Source organism: Callorhinus ursinus, unplaced genomic scaffold, assembly GCF_003265705.2.
Source record: "Callorhinus ursinus isolate GAN/ISIS: 27379988/994484 unplaced genomic scaffold, GSC_fseal_2.0 scaffold9, whole genome shotgun sequence".
Taxonomy (NCBI): domain Eukaryota; kingdom Metazoa; phylum Chordata; class Mammalia; order Carnivora; family Otariidae; genus Callorhinus; species Callorhinus ursinus.
In genome coordinates, this window is record NW_027397071.1 from 51,078,519 (window position 1) to 51,097,232 (window position 18,714).

Here is an 18,714-nt window from a genome sequence, read left to right on the forward strand (position 1 = left end):
GAGGCCTAAGAGGACAGCTGAGCATAGCCTGGAAATCTAACAGAGAGCAATAGCCCTCAGTTACTGAAATTACCAGTGTGCTTCTTTGGGGGAAAGCAGGTTGGTAAAAAAAAAAAAAAAAAAAAAAAAGTTGTGTGGGTGAATGGGAACTTATTTGGTGTTTTGGCAGGGCTTGAGAAGTAGTCACTCCTTCCTGCCTGAAGTTCAGGTCCCTGGCACAGAAATGGTGGAACCCAGTGAAGACCATCCCGTGGGCTGTGCCCTGCCATGGTCATGGTATAACTGCCCACAGGCCCTGTGACCTTACTTAGCATCGAGCCCGGTAGGCTTGATTGTGTCAGTGTGCACAATGTCAGCCTGCATGTGTCTAGTTGGCTTCGTTTAGTTCTTTGGAAATAACTGTACTTCTCTAAGTCCAGAGGGCCACCTGACAGCACGTGGCACTGACCAAAAGGAGAGATCTGTCGGGGAAGAGGGAAGAGGTCAGGCCTAGTGTGCCAGCACCTTTAGGGGAAAAGCAACCCCAAGAAGCTACCCCCAGGTAGCACCTTCATTTGCACCTTTTCTTTAAGTCCCTTTCCCTTCATTGCCTTTAGCGTCTCTTACCTGGAGCATGTCAGCTGGCTCCCATCTGGTCTCAGGGCCTTTGGTTTGTCCTTCATCCAGTCCTCTGCGAGGACACTCTTTGTGACACCACCGTTGATTACCTGAAGAGTAGAGTCAAGGCTTGTTGGTGTGCATGCAAGCTGCCCATGACCTGGTTCTTGCTGACCTTTCCAATTGTCTCCTTCTCCTGGTTCACTCTTCTCTACCACACATCACCTGCACTTATAGAACCCCAGAATACTGTGGCATTCCATACCTCTGTGCCTTTGCACATTCCCCAACATGTGTCTAGAATCTGCCCTGGCTATTTATTGCTGCATTACAAACCCCCCAAAACTCAGTGGCTGAAAACAAGAATGTATTACTAACACAGCTTAGCTGAGTGGTTCTCACTTGGAGTACCTCCTGTCACTGAAATCAGATGAGGGCTGGGGCCGGAGTCATCTGAAGGTTAATTCCTGGCACCTGGACTAGGATGGCTGGAACAGCTCAGGCTGGCGAGGCAGCTCTCTCCCTCTTCCCACATCACCTCTCTGTGGGGCTCTTTGGCTTCCCCACACTATGGCAGGTCTCAGGGAAGTTGGACTTCGTACATGGCATCTGACTTTCCACTGAATGGAACTTACTGGCTTCTTATGACCTAGCCGTAGAATTCTCTCAGCATCATTTCTACCATATTATTTTGGTCAAAGGAGTCACAGGCCAGCTCAGATTCAAAGGGGTGGAGAAATAGACTCCTCTCAGTGTGGGATTCCCTTGACCGTATAGAGAGGGTGGGAAGTGATGGTGGCCATCTTGGAGATAAACAGCTACAGTGTCTTTCACCCTCTTGTTCTGGCAAATTCCTGTTTGTTTATTTTATGCCCAATCTTATGTCACTTTTGTGAAGTCATCCCTCTCCTCCCAAGGCAGAATTAACCTCCTGAATAAACTGGGAAAATAAGTCAAGAAGGCTGTCTTTTGGGCACGTATCTGTTACCGTCCTTGGCACACGTGTTGTACCTACTGGTGTTTCTCCTACTTGACCATACATTTTTTTTTTTTTTTGAGGGCAGGGCTGTTCCTGATTTATCTTTGTGTCCTTAGGATCTAGCTTAGCAACCAACACATAGGTCCGCAAAAAAACAGTGGTTGAAGTGAGCAAATTGAATTACTACTATTTTGTAATTTTGCCCACAGGGCCCACTACCCTTGGAACCAAGCAGTCAGTCAGTCACAGAGAATTTATGGAGCTCCTCCTGTGTGCCCAGGCAAAGCAGCTTCCATTATGGGGCTTCATAATGGAGCTACCACAGAGAGGCCCTTTGTGTTTCCACAAAGATAATAACTACAATATTGAGTACACATGGATGTTCATCATTGTTCAAAGCACTTTATATGTATAAATTAATCAGTTCTCACAAGATTCTCACCTTGCTGTTAGTATTCCCACTGTATAGATGATGAGACATAGGGAGGCTAAGTAATTTCCCCAAGAGCCGAAATATAGACCAGGCTTTTGAATCTGCATTCTTGATCTCTGTGCTGCCCACTAATGTGCTCTCCTGAGCTAAGCATTTTGGGAGCATGTTTAGCAGAATGTCACAGAGATAATAAGGGGGATTACATGAGAACAGACTGTTTAACCTGAAGAAGAGACTACTTGGAGACAAGTCCTATGGATTCAGTCAAAGGACTGACTTGTTCTCAGCGTCCTCTGCCGGAGTCAAGAAAACCACTGGTGCCTTGGCGTGAAGGAGAACTTTCTCACCACAATGTCCCCTGACAGTCTGGGCTGCCCTGAAAAGTCATGAGTCCCACTTCTCTTGGAGGACATAGGCCAATGTCCCTTTGATATGGCCTTGTCCCTTACCACCTTTTATCCAGTCTGTGAAGAATGTGGTATTTCCTCACTTGCCATGAGTTTTTGTTTTTTAAATATTTTTATTTATTTATTTGATAGAGAGAAATATAGCAAGAGAGGGAACACAAGCAGGGGGAGTGGGAGGGGGAGAAGCAGACTTCCCGCTGAGCAGGGAGACCGACATGGGGCTCGATCCCAGGACCCTGGGATCATGACCTGAGCCGAAGGCAGACACTTAACGACTAAGCCGCCCAGGCGCCCCTTGACATGAGTTTTTGAAGGTGAGGTTCATGTTTGTTAAGCACTAAGCAGTTTTCAGGTGGAAAAGAGCATAGGCTGTGCATGATTACACACGCCAGTTCTCTCTGATCTTCATGTACCTGAAGGCTCACCCAGATGAGGATGCTTACATAATGTAAAAGGCGTAACTCCTTGATATCTCTGGCTTCAGCAAGATTTCCTAGTATCCATTTGAATAATGCGAGGTTCTGTCATCATGTCGAGGCAATTGTGTACCTTATCCTTCAAAACCCTCAATATTCATAATTGCCAATTAGTACCCCGATCTGGCAGATTCCTGGCCACTTCAGTTCAGTCACTACATGACTCAAACCCAGAAAAACAGTACGAGACTATTTTTTTTTGCTGGCCTGCTGGGAGATTCCACAGCAATAACTGAGATGAATACTGCAAATTGGAAACTATTTCCTCTACCTGTTTCCTTGCAGACATTGGCTAAGTACACACTGATTTAATAACCTGGATTCTCAGCATTGCCAGAAGACTGTGAGCATCTCAGCTTAATTTAGAGGCAGGGACATTTAGGAGAAGTCTCTCGCGAGAGCATTAAGTCTAAATCACACATATTAGGCCTCACCACCCATAATTCTTATTAACATTGTGCTTCCTTTTTACATGTCTCCCAGCCAAAGACCAGTCCTCTCAGGGGGATGAAGAGAAAGGCCCTCCAAAGAGCCACCCCTACTCTGTGGAGACCCCGTATGGCTTTCATCTGGACCTGGACTTCCTCAAGTACGTGGATGACATTGAGAAGGGAAACACCATCAGAAGGATTCCTATCCACAGAAGGGCCAAGCAGGCCAAGTTCAGCACTTTGCCTCGAAACTTCAGCCTTCCTGACAGCAGGGCTCGCCCCCATGCTGCTCTTCCCCACCAAAACTGGTCCCCAGTGGTGCTGAAGAAGGTGTCGCTGGGGACAGAGGAGCGAGCCCAGTCGCTGCCCCCTGGTGAACACCCACAAGCCTCTGCCAGTGGGAGTGAGGTGAGCTACCACAGGAAGGCCCTACTGGCGGAGACAGCCAGACATTTGGAGGCTGTTGCGCCCGGGGAGGCAGAACCAGCCCCCGGGAGTGGACGGCCCCAGCTCTTGAGAGCGTCCAGCATGCCAGCCACACTGCAACAAAACAGGGCCTCAGAGGACTCAAGCCTAAACTCAGGTCCCCCCACACCTCCAGCCCTCCCTCCACTTCAGGGTGAAGGCAGTGTCTGTGAAGGCACCTTTGGCCCTGCAGATGGATTTGCAGGTTTTCAGAACTCCACCCCACGAGCAACAACCCAACCCAAAGTCAGAGAGTTTGGGGACGTGGTGCCAGGGATTCCAGAGCTGGTCCAGGAGGGCACCGAGCCTCCCGAGGACGAAGATGAAGAGGAGGATCCAAATCCCCTCTCTCTCCCAAGTCCTCCCTTCTTATCTGAGGATGCACTTGTCGTTCTGGAGGATGAAGAAGACGAACACAAAACCAGAGAAGCAGAGGTGGTGGTCACCCCTGGCTCCCCAACACCCAGCCCCCCACAGCTGCCATCACCCATTCCTGAGAATGAGTTCCCCCTAGAAGAAATCGAGCTCAACATCAGCGAGATCCCACCCCCACCACCTGTGGAGATAGATGTGAGGAGCATTGGCATCCGGGTCACGGAGGAAAGCCTGGGCCTCCCCGCAGTGGATCCTGGAAGCATCTCCAGCCTGAAGCAACGACTCTCTGCCCTCGAGGGTGAGCTGTCTGGAAGAACCGAGGAACTGGCCCAGGTCAGAGCTGCCCTCCAGCAGCAGGAGGAGGAAATCAAGGCCAGAGGGCAGAGGATTCAAGAGCTAGAGCACACTATAGCTCGACTGGCAGAAAAGCTTAGCCACGAGAACACCAGAGCACAGAACACCAGAGACACTCGGGGCCACACTGACGCCATGGTCAACACTGACCCCCTCCATGGACTCTTGCCCAGGGAGTCCTGTGACAAGAGCACTGAGGTCAACCTTCTGGGCAGCACAGGATCTGAAAGCTGGAGGGCCAGAGGAGAGGAGAATGGCCTCTTAGTGGGGCAGGCCAGCCACAAACGGGGGGATCAGAGCCCAGCAGAATTCATGCCACCACCACAGCTGTCACTGCCACAAGGACCCGAGGTGGTCCTCGCCCCCTCTTTACCTAGCTGCCTCTCCACTGAGCTGAGGATCGAAGAAGCAGGCTCTGAGCAGGAGGGAAGCCCTCAGGTGGGAGCCGAGGGTCTGGGCAGGGGAACAGGGCGCTCTTCATGGAGCAGCGACAGAAAGACGCCCCCAGCAGGGCGAGAGGAGACCAGTTCAGAGCTGCCGGGGAAGGAGCGCCCGGGGAGGCCACCAAGCTCTCCCACAGATGCCACTATCGGCCAATACGTTAAGAAGATCCAGGAACTCCTGCAGGAGCAGTGGAGCTGCCTGGAGCACGGGTACCCGGAGCTGGCCAGCGCCATCAAGCAGCCCGCCTCCAAGCTTAGCAGCATTCAGAGCCAGCTGCTGAGCTCCCTTAACCTGCTGCTATCTGCCTACTCGGCCCGCACTCCACCCCAGAGGGAGCCCCCGGCCCCCTCTGCCTCCCCGCCGATGGGTAAATACGGGTGCCCAAGGCTGGGAGCCATTTCTCCTTTACCTCATGAGTCAAAGGGAATAAGGATTTGAATTGCATGCATATATTTTTCAAAAGGTTCAAGCACCTCCAGGAACCCAGTGGAAGAAACACCAATCTATGTAACAGTGGAGGCCCTGTGCCCCTACTCTTGTCCTGGCTCTAAGGCTGGGACTGCAGGGCCACCACATATAAGCTGGCACAGATAGCACAGGGCACAAAGATGCCAGCCAGGATAGGCACCACGGGGGCCTAAATTCAGCCCCCCCTCCCTTGCCAAGTCTGCAGCACCGTGTCCACCCGGGCAGTGCTCATTTCTCACTTGCGTTGCACAAAGACAATGTCTAGGGCAAGAACGGCCCTGGCTGTGTGTGCTCTAAACCTCAGCCTCCCTTCATTGTTTCCTGGGCTCTTGCCTTCCTGTGGTCCTCTCTGGTTCTTGCATTTAGAGGTTTGCTCTAGCCTGGTTTTGAAGGAGCACTGTATTGAGATCTGAAATATTTCACTGAATAGTTTCTGTGCGTGCATGCGCGCGCGCGTGTGTGTGTGTGTGTAGGAGAGAGACGGAATGCTACATGTGGAAGTCAACCCTTGGGCTGAGCAGCACTTCTCTTGTAACAGATCACACACTCCTTTCTGTTGAGTAAAGTGGAACCATATTTTGCTTTGCTCAACGAGCAGTGTGCAAGTCTGCTTCCTGCTGCAGATCACGAATGGGTTGCTTTTTTCATTATTTCGGTGCTAATTCCAGTCTTGCCCATTGGAAAATGCCTCCTATACCTTTGAGCACAGCAAAAAAGACGTGCTCTTGCTCATGCGCCTGCCATGCCTACCCCACATCCCAGGTGTCAAGTGGCACGTAAGCCAGGAAAGACCACGGAGGTGCCCTCGGGCCCAGGTGGGCATGGGAACAGGAGTCGTGTGTATGGGGTTCTGCGCCTGCCCTGCCGTTCACTGAGCAAGTCTGAGCCTCAGATTTCCCCTCGCTAAGACAGGGACAGTGATGGCACACGCACCACACGGCTCTTCTGGAAGAGTGCTCCAGGAACTCCACTCTGTCATCCACACACAGAGGGGCTTGTGAACAGGGACAGTTGGGCTGGTGCTGACCAGAAGGCTGGGCCTCCTCAAGACCTTCACAATATCTGATTTACATGATCTAGATCTCTGTCCCTTTCTACCTCCGCGCATGCCTTCAGCCTGTCTCCCCTCAAAGCAAGAGTCCCGGTTTTGCTGCATTCTGGGGCATCCCCAAGATCATTCTAACCTGTGATGTTGTGTCTACCTAGAGATCTCCCCGTCGACCAGCCTTAAATCCATAATGAAAAAGAAAGACTATGGCTTCCGTGCAGGAGGTAATGGGACCAAAAAGAACCTTCAGTTTGTTGGGGTTAACGGTGGGTAAGCATCGCTCGTGAAGCCCAGACTGCCCCCCTCCACACTACCTATCCCGCTGTTGTCCTTAGCACTCGCTTTTCCTAGGGGGAAGCATCTGGTTTCCATTTTTCTTCAAGGGAATTAACGGCCCTTGAAAACTCCCATCTCGGGTTTGCATGTGTTTGGCTCCTTGCCAGCTGTGGTGGTCTGTTGGATCCTGTGCTTTTAATGTCTCGGCTTTGGTGTCCCTGGGGACAGGGTTCCAGGTGGCTTCTGGGAGTTTGGGGAGCACATGGGCCCTTTACAGAAGACATTTAATCTGAACCACAAGAGTGAAAGCAGGACAAACTCTTAATTTGTTGAACTTCAAATTTCACCCATTTATTTTTTTTTCTTCCTTTTACTAACTTACTGCAAACCAAACCAGCATTTTTTAGGATGAAGAAAAACAACCAAGGTCTATTGACTCGGAACATGAAGCAAACCTTATATATTCCAGAGAGTAAATCACTGGATTTAGAATGTTTTCTAAATCAGTCATTCAACAAACATTTATTAAATGCCAACAAATGTGTTAGGTGTCAGGGATAAAGAAGTCAAATAAATCCTTGGTCCCTGCCTTTAGCTCATAGTTTGGACAGGGCAGAGATAGGACAAGAAGTAAAGAGAAAACACCGATCTGCTGAGATGAATTCTAGTGAAGAAGGGAGTGTGGGCCCAAAGGAGGGGCACCGGACCCAGCCAGTGGTGGGCCCCGGAGGTCGGAACCCCTGCTAGTTTGGGTCAGACCAGAAGGGAGACACCAGATTTAAACAAGGGTGACGTCACTGTTGCAGGCTCTGTGAGGAAAACGTCAGAAATAATGACATGGGATGTCACAGGAGAGTCGCTGTTGCCATTCCCACTAACGTCAGACTCTGTGAACCCAGGAGAAGCAGGTCCTATCCCTCCCCTGCCCCCGGCAGTGCCCGCCCCGGGCCCGAACCTGGAAGTCCATCCATAGCTATTGCTGGCCCCATTGTCTACCATGGACTCCCGCCTGTCTTCCCTAAAATGTGCCAAGTGAGGCCCATCATGGGGCCCTTGCATTTGCTGTCTGTCCTTCCGACTGTCTCCCCACCGCCCTTAAAGTGCCCTTGTCCCAGATATTCTTCAGTATTTGTCACTTTAGTGCAATGGTTCTCAACCTTGGCCACACCTTGGAAACCCTGAGGGAGCTTTAAACATACCAGTGCCTGAGTTCCCCCCCCACCTCCCAAAACTCCGGCTTCATTAGGCTGGGGTGCTGTGCAGATATTGGGAATGTATACACCCTCAAGTGATTATAATGTGCAGCCAAGGTGAAAAACTTCTGGTCTAATTAACATAGGCCCTCCACCCATTACTCTAGTCCATGGTCCTTTATTATTTTATTCATTGTTCTTATCACTATCTAATTATCTTGTTTACATGTTTGTTTTCTGTTTTTCTCTACTAGCAATAGAAGCTCAATTAGGACAGGGACTTTGGTATAGCATTAAGAACAGAGTGTGGCACACAGTAGGTGCTCAATAAATTTCTGTGGAATGATTGAATGGACTTCCAGGTGAAGTTTTTATGGAAGCAACTGTAAGAGAAGAACTGCTTGGTAAACATAATGTGTCCCCCCTTCTCTTAGTCACAAAAGCAAAAGGTTGTTCCAAGCACAACAGAGGAAGAAATATCTGTGGTTTAAACAAGACAGAATATGAGCATGCCAAGGAGCAGCCTGGCTCTGCAAATCCAGTGAGCATGGGGGCCTTACATAGGGGCCAGCGTCCAGAGAAAGGGCCTAAGGGGGTTCAATGGAAGCTGTGGCCACTGGTCTCCCCTGGTCTCTGTGGCAGTGTTCAATGGCCCCAGAGCCTGAAATTTTCATCTTAACTGCAGGATCCTCTATCAGGGGGTCTCCTGTTGACCATCAGCAGAAGGATCCATAAATCTGCTGGGACTTCCCTCTGTGGTCTGCCACCTCAATGGAGTCGCACAAAACTGAACCTAAGGATCACTGCTGGGGAGGGTGGGCCATGAGGCAAGGGGGCCATGCCCTTGCTTTTGCTGTTGCAAGCAGTAGCTGAATAGGCCTCAGCCAGGACACGCAGATGCTGGGTTCAGGCACCCTGACTGTTCATGTTTCCTATGGAACACTGCTGGGAAGAGACATAGATGGGTCCTCCCATGTCAGATGTAAGCCTGGCTGGAACAGGGGGGGGCGAAAGGGAAGCTTCACAATCACCCAGAGACGTGAAGATCTGTCCATCAACTCCCAAGAATTCAGGGTGGGAGTGGGGGGCGTTTGCCTACATCTGGGCCCCTCTAGACAACACGTTAGGACCCCAGAAGCAAATGCTTTTGTGAGAATCTTGGATGGCTTATCTGGATCATCCGAATGCATAGGCCAATTAGGGCATGGGCTATTTGTGTGTTCCCTGCAAACAGCTTAATTATCTTTTCTCCCCACATGGCGTCCGGTGTCAGGCCACAGCTCTTGACCACACCTTTCTCTGACGTAAGGTTCCTGGGAGTCCCCTCACCCAGGCGTGCCGATACAGAGAATGGAGAATGTGGTTAGCAAGCTGGGGATTATTATCTGAAGCCCACCTGGTTCTTATTTGTGTTGACCTGGACACTGGGCAGGAAACACAGAATGAGTGATCTTTGTCTCCTTCTCCAGCTACGAGACCACCTCAAGTGAGGAGACCAGCGGTGAGGACACCTCCCCGGAAGAAGTGTCAGACAGCGAGGCCGAGAAGAAATGTGATGGCCCAGAACACAGGCGTGGTAAGGAGGCCCACCCTGCCTACAAGGCTGGGCTGAGCATCCCTGAGGGCACCAGCACCACAGGCCAGGAAAGTGGGCCTGGGGAAGAAGTCCCCCATCCCAAGGCTGAGAGGTGAGTCAGATGGGTACAGATGGGGGCACCTGATCTCTGGGAAAGAGCAAGGGCACTTCTTCATCCTTTTATTCTATTATATTTGTTCATTTGTTCATTTGTTCATTCATCTTTCTATCCATTCACCAGTGTTTCCGGAGTTTCTGATCTATGCTAGGCACAGATGTAACTCCTGCCTTCGTGGGATATACTGTCACACACAGAGCTCTACCTGTCAAGCTAACATCGTCCCAGGCCTGGAAATGTGAAGGACTTTACATGTACTATAATCCTTTTAATTATCCTGCAAAGTAGAAATTATTATAATCCCCACTTTACAGATGTGGAAAAGAGACTTAGAGAAGTTAAGGGACACAGCTGAGTGGGGCTTCTGACCCAGGTCTTGTCTGATTCTCACCCACGTGCTTTCCTGCCTCTCCTGTTGGCCATGTTTTTTTCATATATTTTTTTATTTTTATTAACATATAATGTATTCTTTGTTTCAGGGGTACAGGTCTGTGATTCAGCAGTCTTGCACAATTCACAGCGCTCACCACAGCACATACCCTCCCCGGTGTCCATCACCCAGCCACACCATCCCTCCCGCCCCCCCCCACCCCACCCCTCCCGCCCCCCTCCACCCCAGCAACCTTCACTTTGTTTCCTGAGATTGAGAGTCTCTTACGGTCTGTCTCCCTCTCTGGTTCCGTCTTGTTTCATTTTTCCCTCCCTTCGCCTATGATCCTCTGTCTTGTTTCTCAAACTCCTCATATCAGTGAGATCATATGATAATTGTCTTTTCCTGTTGGCCATGTTGACATAACCCCATCTTTTAAAGAGATACGAGGTCATGTCACCTGATGAAAAGCAGCCCTGTCTTTGAGGCTGGACACACTTGGGTTCAAATCCCATGTCTGCCACCATGTTCCTTTACATAAGGTGCCTAAATTGTACTTGCCTCCGATTCTTCATCTGTAGTATGTGGGTAGCAGCCACCTGATAGGTTTGATCTGGGGACTGGATAAGAAAAAGTATGTAAAATGCCTAACACAGTGCCTGCCATAGACCAGGCTCTCAAGAAATAGTAGAGGGGAGCCTGGGGGGCTCAGTCAGTTAAGGTGTCTGACTCTTGACCTCAGCTCAGGTCCTGATCTCAGGGTCATGAGTTTAAGTGCCACATTGGGCTCCATGCTGCGTGCTGAGGCTACTTAAAAGAAGAAGAAAAACAAGTAGTAGAAATAAGGAGAGTAAGTCCCATTACCAATATCACCCCCCTCAGCGGGGTGGTGGGGGAGTGACGAGCAGTGAATGGGACTCACTGGTAAGCAGGTCCACAGGGCTGCTCAACATGGCAGCACTATACAGACATGCTGAGGGCAGAGCTTCCTGGTGACCAGTGCCATCAAGTCCCACCCCAGGATGGTCTGTCTGCTCTTACACTGACACAGGAAGAGCACCCAGCACCGAGAGCACCCCAGCTTAACTGAGTTTCATTGTATTGACTCTATTAGCATTGATGGTATCCTTCATGAAAGAATAACCTGGAAAAAATTGCTGGTAGGGATTGGGTTCTCTGGATTTTTCAAGTCACTTAGGCAGGAAATGTTTTATCCAAAGTCAGGAAGACAGCCTTCCCTCTTCCCAGCATGTCAGGAATTGCAGTTAGTCCCATGGCCCCCAGAATGCTTTGGTGATCTGCTCCCGCCTCCTAAAAACAGCAGGATAAAAAGGGCAATGTGCTTGACTCACTCTTCAGCAGAGTTCAGAGGCCAAGCCTTGTCAGGAGGCTGCATTCAGCGGAATGCTCCTTGCCTGGGAAGTGGCCCAGTGTGGGTGCTTCAGCTGCTGAGAATCGAAAGTCAAGCTACGGGATTACTTTCTTTTATATTAATATGAAAACTGATATATATATGTATTTTTTTTTCTTTAGATATAAACCCTCAGAAGAATTCCTCAACGCATGCCGGGCATTGAGCCAATATCTGCCAGAAACTGGGGCCACCACCAACCAACTCTTGGTACTGTGATTTTTCACTGTCATGGAAGGATGTCCCTACTGTTTAAGCTGTTAGTTCTGACTGGGTGACTTTGGTCCCTTGCCTGAGGCAGCAGTGTGGATGTGCATGGAATCCCTTTCCTCTGGGTGCCCTCCTTTGCCCAAACTCTGCTGCTGGGGTGATGATAATTATGCCGGAAGACAGGGCCTGACGCATATGCATCAGGGAGCAGCCTGGCGCTCAGAGGCACTACGGAGCGTTATCAGGCATTGCACCTGAAAGTCCAGCATAAAACTGTATGTGGCTTCAAAACCAAACCAAACCGTGTGTGGCTTGGGCTCAAAATCACCTCACAACTGGAGAGAACTATGGGCAGAGTGAAGAGTATATGGAATGGGAACCGGGGGTTCTAGTCACCGGACAGCTGCTAGTGAGATATTGAGCAAGTCATTTCACCGCTCAGAGCTTGTTTCCTCATTAAGAAAATGAAGGTGGGTGGTGGGCAGTATGTCTTCATTACCCTCAAGCCCTGGTATTTAATTCTGTAGTCTTTACTGTGTGTGTGTGTGTTTTTTTTTTTTAAGATTTTATTCATTTATTTGTCAGAGAGAGAGCACAAGCAGGGGGAGCAATAGGCAGAGGGAGAAGCAGGCTCTCCGCTGAGCAAGGAGCCCGATGCGGGACTCGATCTCAGGACTCTGGGATCATGACCCGAGCCAAAGGCAGATGCTTAGCCGACTGAGCCACCCAGGCGTCCCTTTACTGTGTTTTTTTGTCACGAACCTCTGGGTCAAGAGACCAAAAGCAAAAAAAAAAAAAATCTGCTTGCTCCTTAACACCTTCGTGGCCCACAAGGAATTAAACATGTAGCCATTAGGTTTTACTTTTATTCAAGAGATCCTGGCGCAGACACGTATTCCCAATTCAGGAGAGCCAACCTGTCAGTGAGGCCCTGACATCTAACAGCCTATAAGCATTTTTAAAGCCCATTTTGTTCTCCTTTGCAGAAGGGCCTTAGGGGTAAAAAAGCGATTAATTCAGCCCAACCCATTTTGATTATTTTATCTTAGCTGATTTTGCAAAACAAAAACAAAAACAACCAGTGTGTGATGTGAATGTTGATCGAAACTCCTGTTACTTAATCTTAAATGAATTACGGAATTAAGCTTTATGTTCCTTAATATTAGGATCTTTCTCCAGATTCTCCTGAAGATTCCACAGGAAAGGGAGATATTCTGATATATAAAGTGTTTCAGCCACAAAAGATTCCACTGTTTCTGCGTAGAAAAGTGATAGGCGAGGGAAGTCTGGCTGGCTCAGTTGGTAGAGCATGCAACTCTATCTCGAGGTTGTGAGTTCAAGCCCCAGGTTGGGCATAGAGTTTACTTAAAAATAAAATTAAAATTAAAAAGAAAAGAAAAGCGATAGAGGATGTGCAAACCTGACACCACACCCATATTAGGATCAAAGTACCCCTTCCCCCACCCCACCTTAGAGACAAAGCAGGTTGTACAAGGGCCTCACTCTATAGAGCCAATGGGAGGTTAGGGACCCAGCCCTGTTTCATTCCCATTTTGTAGATGGGACAGGTAAGGTTCAAAAAGACTATATCACTTCGAAGGTCACACAGGTGAGCTGGGACTTAAGCCTGGCCACATGGGTTTAGTGACTCCAAATCCAGTTCCTTTCCAGAATGAGTGTGAAATCACATCGCCACACTTTCTCCTCCCCTTCAGATAAATAACTTAAACATGTTCTATTTTAAACACGTAGGTCATATAACACACAGAGTTGATGTCATTCACTCTGGAACTCTCCTCATTCATGGTTCCAAAGGAGCTACATACTGCAGATAGTGGGGTCCTGCCATGGGTTGTTAAACCATTTTCTCTGAAGGTTCTAGCAAAGCTTAAAAGCCAAAAATAATTCAAGCACAGCTGTTTGGGTTTTATTTCTAGCATCAGTTGGGCATGTTGTTTATCTTAGGCTTTCAGCATGCGTCTTCCCCATTAGTAAAATGTTGTGACTTGCTAGCCATGCCTATTAAGAACACACAAAAGTCCGGGTAGGGTCCAGGCTGAGGTCAACATAGGCTGGCTATATGTGTGTGAAAGACAGGGCCTTGGTTATGCTGTATGTACAGGGGTTTGATCTAAACGCACGGTAGATTCAAAGTGTCACCTGGAAAAACGCTTTGTCACTGGTATTGTTTGCTCTCCCAGACCTCTTTCTACCTCACATGGGGGGCTGTTCACACAGGTTCCAACCCACCTCCTGCCCCAGCTCTGACCCCTCCAGGAGTAGGTCACGTGGAGTTAGAGGGAGCTGAGGGGACAGAGGTGGACGCATCCAAAGCTGACTTCTTCCAGTGGAAGCTAACAGCCCAGCTGGAGCCCCCCAGGCCAGGTGACCTCCTGGATTTGGAATCTGTTGGTTATTTCAGAGGCAGCGCTTGAACACCCTCCGTCAAGAGTGGTTCCGCGTCTCCAGCCGGAAGTCGTCAAGCCCTGCTGTGGTGGCTGCCTACCTCCGAGGGGTCCAGCCCCACTCCCCACACTTCCTGCAGCTGCTGGTGAACTTGGCTGATGGCAATGGGAACACGGCCCTTCACTACAGCGTGTCCCACTCCAACTTCTCTGTGGTGAAGCTGCTGCTGGAGACAGGTCAGAAATGGTTGTGTCTGCTCAGTCTGGGTCCCTCCTTGAGGGGCCATTTTGGTATCCACTTCCTTCCAGCATGAGACTCTTCACTGTCCTGAGCTCCTGCTGTATTCTAGAACTGGACTAGACCACCATGCCTTTATCATGGCACTTATTCTTCACAACACCCTTGTGATGGAGGTGTCATTATCCTCATGTTGTGCGGGACAACATCACGCAGCCTAGGAGTGACGGTGTGGACAGATGGGTGATGGGGCTGGCTGAAGGCGTGTCCAGGCCCAGTGGCATCTGTGAGCTTAGGAAGGTTGTATGAGGGATATCTAGGAGGGTACCAATAAGAGATATAAAACCCCAAATGATCTCCATGGATTAGGCCCTCTGCTGAGCACTTGGCATGTGAGATCTTGTTTAATCCTCAAAACTCCTGTTAAGAGGGATGATTATCCCTGTTTTATAGATGATGAAAGTGAAAGTGATGCTCAGAAAAGTCAACAGACTTGTGTGATCCTGAGAGCACGCAATGACTCAATGTGTTGCTGGGGTTTAAAGGTGATACCATTGGTTTGTTCTTCTCATTCCCGGCATCCAGGAATTGGAGCACGTGTTAGATCTGTAACCCTTATTTAGGAGGCTGGAGGAGGAGTTTAAATGAGCATCAGGAAGTCTGAATTCCAGATCCAACAGCTTTCCCCCAACTTGGATCATATCCACCCTTGCTTAAATGCCTCCCACAGCTTTCCATTGCTCTAAGAATGAAAGGCAGCTTCCTCAGCCTGGCCTTCGGGAACCCTGGATGGCCTGGCTCCCGCCTGCATTTGCTACCTCAATCATCACCATGTAGCCCCCTTCCATCCACTCCAGTCACATGGCCTCCCACTCCCCAAGTTCATTCCCTCCGTAGGACTGCTGCCTTCTCTTTCTGTCTGAGTCCTTCTCCCTGAAGCCCTTCTCAGTCCTGGCTCCTTCTCATCACTCCAGTTCTCCAAAATTCTGTTAGGCAGCATTGAGGGCTTTTTACCTGAATGGAAGGGTGATGTACCTCATGACAGCCTAAAACTCTTTCTGCTTTCCACACCATCAGAGGAAGATAAAGTCACAACTCTAACATTGAGCCAATTGTACTAGATTTCAGTTCTTCATGGATTCATGGACACCATAAAAGGAGTAGCTCAACTGAGAAAGGCACATAATTAAATGGAACATACCTCTGTGTTCTGTGCATGTAGAGCCTCATCTTGAAGCAGCTTGGACTTGAAGCCGGTTAGAAGTTCTCCTGGTGGGCCAGGCCAGGCCAGAGAACAGACGGCCTAAGCTTTGGTTGTTAACGCATTTCTGCTGGTGTTGACTGAGAATCCATTCAGTTTTCCTCAACCCTAAAGTGATCTGGAAGCTTTCTGTTTATCATACTGATACAGCTAAAATAGCCATAAGCATAAAGTATGAAGGGGAGCTGGAGAATGGGGTGAAGTACCATTACTTTCCTTCACTGTAGAAGGCCTGTTGAGGAGGGCATATTGGTCACACTCTGAAACCTAGGCACGCAGTTGTGAGGCATTCAGAAAGCACATTACAAACCATAAGGGGCTACACAGAAGTGACTCATCATGATTGAGTATAGAGCCAACAGGTGCACCTCCGCCACCTTAGTCCTTAGTGATGCACCTTTATTTTGCCAGAACGCCACTACAGAGGAGAAGGCTTGTGGAATTGGAGCATGCTCAGTCAAGAGCCTTTTCCCTCGCCTCCAGGGACGGTTGGCTCACTCCCTGGTGGCTGCTCAGAAGCATCTGCTGTGAAAGCCCTGGGTCCTCAGCCCCTTTTCTGAGCCCCTGGGCAGGAGTCAGTCCTTAGTCTACTGAGTTATAAGTCATGTTTCTGAAGAGACTAAAGAGAACTGTAACCTGAGGACTGTTTACACCTCTTAAAAGCAAACATCAAATAGTCATGAGAATAACAAGGCAATGCAGATATTCCCATCTTTCTCAGGGCAGAGCTGTGAGGCAATGCGTGTGGTTATATTCAGCTTTCATAGCCCAGCTGGTCATGACGGTGGTCAGAATGAATTTTTTTTGTATCCAATGGCATCCTGGTATCACGATGGCACATTTCTGAAAAATTGTTTGAGATGGGGTGGGGGAACTGTCAAACCAATATTGTTTTTTTACCCAAGAACAGAACTCCTAAGTAGCCCAGACATTTTTTCATAAAAAAACAGATTTGTTACAATGAATACCTAAGTCTTCATGAGCAAGTAGCAAGGCTATAAAAACAAGAATACTATTCTGGACAATAATAGTGAAACAGTTAATGCTTTTTGAGTGTTTGCTATGTGCTAGGTGCAGTTCTAAGTGCTTTCAATATATTAACTCATTAAATTTCACAGTAACCCCATAGGTTCTATTATCACAGTAACCCCATAGGTTCTATTATTCTCCCCATTTTACAGAGGAAATGCTAAGAAAGGCTAAGTGACTTGATCTACTGAGATAGTTTTTTTATTGTCCAAAAGAGATACATAGGTTTTTCAGATAAGCAACAGTATGGGGAAGATTTTGTTTACCTCATGGTACTGCCCTTATGGGGTGGGATCGTTTATACAACGGATAACAGGCTGATGATCTCCTATGTTGCCTTTGGTGGAGAGGGATGTGAATGCATATCCCTAGGGTTACAAAGCAGACATTTCTTCTGAGTTCTCAACTAATACTTCATCTTAAAAATATGCTATTTTTCATTCTACTGTGAAATGTATTATTAATATAAAAATGCTTGGAGGCTTTTTTTCTCCCTCCATTTTTCAAACGAAATGGTTATTCCTGGAAGACTTCCTATGTTTATCCTGTGGCATTTTTCAGGCTGCCCAGTACACTGGCCAACATATCACTCGGCCTTTGGGAAAGACCTGAAGACTCAGCCGTCAGCTTAGGAGTTACACACAACATAGAATAAAACCTAAAATGCACAGCTCTGGGTGCTGTGTGGCCGGGTGAGTGATGGGCTCTAGAGCCAGACAGACCCACGTCCTGGTCTCGTTTCACCTTCACTTGGGCAGTTTATGAAGCTTCAGTGACCTTCGGTGTCCAGAACACTGCTTTAGGAAATAATCATGATCATTGCATCCCTTGGCCATCTCTGGACCTACTACCATGGACCTTCTTGCTGGGTAGCTTCAGAAAACTTGTAAAGAAAACTAGCCACTTTTAAAGGCTGCTACAAATGTAAACACTGACTCCACCACTGGGAAAGGACTGTTCTGTACCATGGCCTTTTAACCAGCAGGCAGTTGGCAGATGTTGATCAGGCTAAGCAGAAACTCACTTCTGCTCCCTTGCGAGCTAGTCCAATGCCCACTGCTCCCCTTGCAGGTGTCTGCAATGTGGACCATCCGAACCGAGCTGGCTATACTGCCGTGATGATCACTCCCTTGGCTTCTGCAGAGACCGACGAAGACATGGCTGTCGTCTGGAAACTCTTAAGAGAAGGAAACGTGAACATCCAAGCTACTCAGGTAGGAGGTGTGAACATGATCCCCTCTTTAATAAATATGGGTACCTCTCAGTTTTATTCTGCCAGTGGGCTGAGAAATTCCACAGAGATCCATGTAGAGTTTTTAACCCAAGAAGGCTGGGCCCTCCAAATGGCATCTGTCCAAAGCCTGTACATTTGGTCTCCTCAAAAGCTTCTGAGATCCAGATAGGCTAGGATGGAGGTCAGTGAGCTTGTCATCTATGTCCTGGTCCACAACTGGGCAAAGTCCCTCTGGATCTGACTTCTTGAACGAAGTGATCCCACAGTTAGCACCAGCAGGAGAAGGCATGAAAAGGCTGAAAGCATTTGCTAGTTGGTTGCACAGGAAGCCCCTGCAGGTGACCCACCTCAATCATGAATTAGAAAACAGTTCAGAGGGTTGGCATGTCTCTGTTCAGCTTCCGGGTCCCTCTACTTGACAACACAGAGTAGGGGTTTGGTCCTTAGCCAGTAGGGCTTTGTGTTAGACAAGGCTCCATAGAGAACAATGGGAACTCTTCAAAAGACCACGTACCCATCTTTGACCAATATGAGAACAACACAGTGCATGCAACTCTCCTTCTCCGTCCCCCACCCTGAGTGATTAGAGATGTAGCCTAACTATCAAGAACTGTGAAGGGTGTGAGATTGTACTCTACCTTAATGTTAACAAGTTAGCATGCTACAGTGTCATGGATGCTGGTAGAAGACATGAAACTCCTGTGCCAGAGACAAAGGAGAGTGTATTATTCACAGCAAGAAGAGTAGTCACAGCATCGGTATTTATACCAGTTCTCTGAGCCCCAATTCCCAATTCCCATAGGGCAGTGTGAGGATGGCCAGATCCCTGTGCATAGAATGGGTTATATTACTGGATAGGACTGAGCATAGGGAACCTGAATCTTTTATACTGGATAGTGAGTATGTCTGCCCTCTG

General features: G+C 48.6%; 1 protein-coding gene across 2 annotated transcripts in view; it reads left to right on the plus strand.

Moving 5' to 3' along the window:
• KANK4 (KN motif and ankyrin repeat domains 4) overlaps positions 1 to 18,714 on the plus strand; it is a 66,375-nt gene that overhangs the window by 36,470 nt on the left and 11,191 nt on the right. The window contains exons 3-8 of one of the 2 annotated variants that reach the window (XM_025871745.2): positions 3,376 to 5,328; positions 6,636 to 6,747; positions 9,416 to 9,634; positions 11,544 to 11,631; positions 14,054 to 14,273; positions 17,636 to 17,778. In XM_025871745.2, coding sequence (XP_025727530.1) covers positions 3,376 to 5,328; positions 6,636 to 6,747; positions 9,416 to 9,634; positions 11,544 to 11,631; positions 14,054 to 14,273; positions 17,636 to 17,778 — 2,735 coding nt within the window. Of the gene's footprint in view, positions 1 to 3,375; positions 5,329 to 6,635; positions 6,748 to 9,415; positions 9,635 to 11,543; positions 11,632 to 14,053; positions 14,274 to 17,635; positions 17,779 to 18,714 lie in introns of those variants that run through there. The other variant, XM_073896636.1, reaches the window with a different exon arrangement.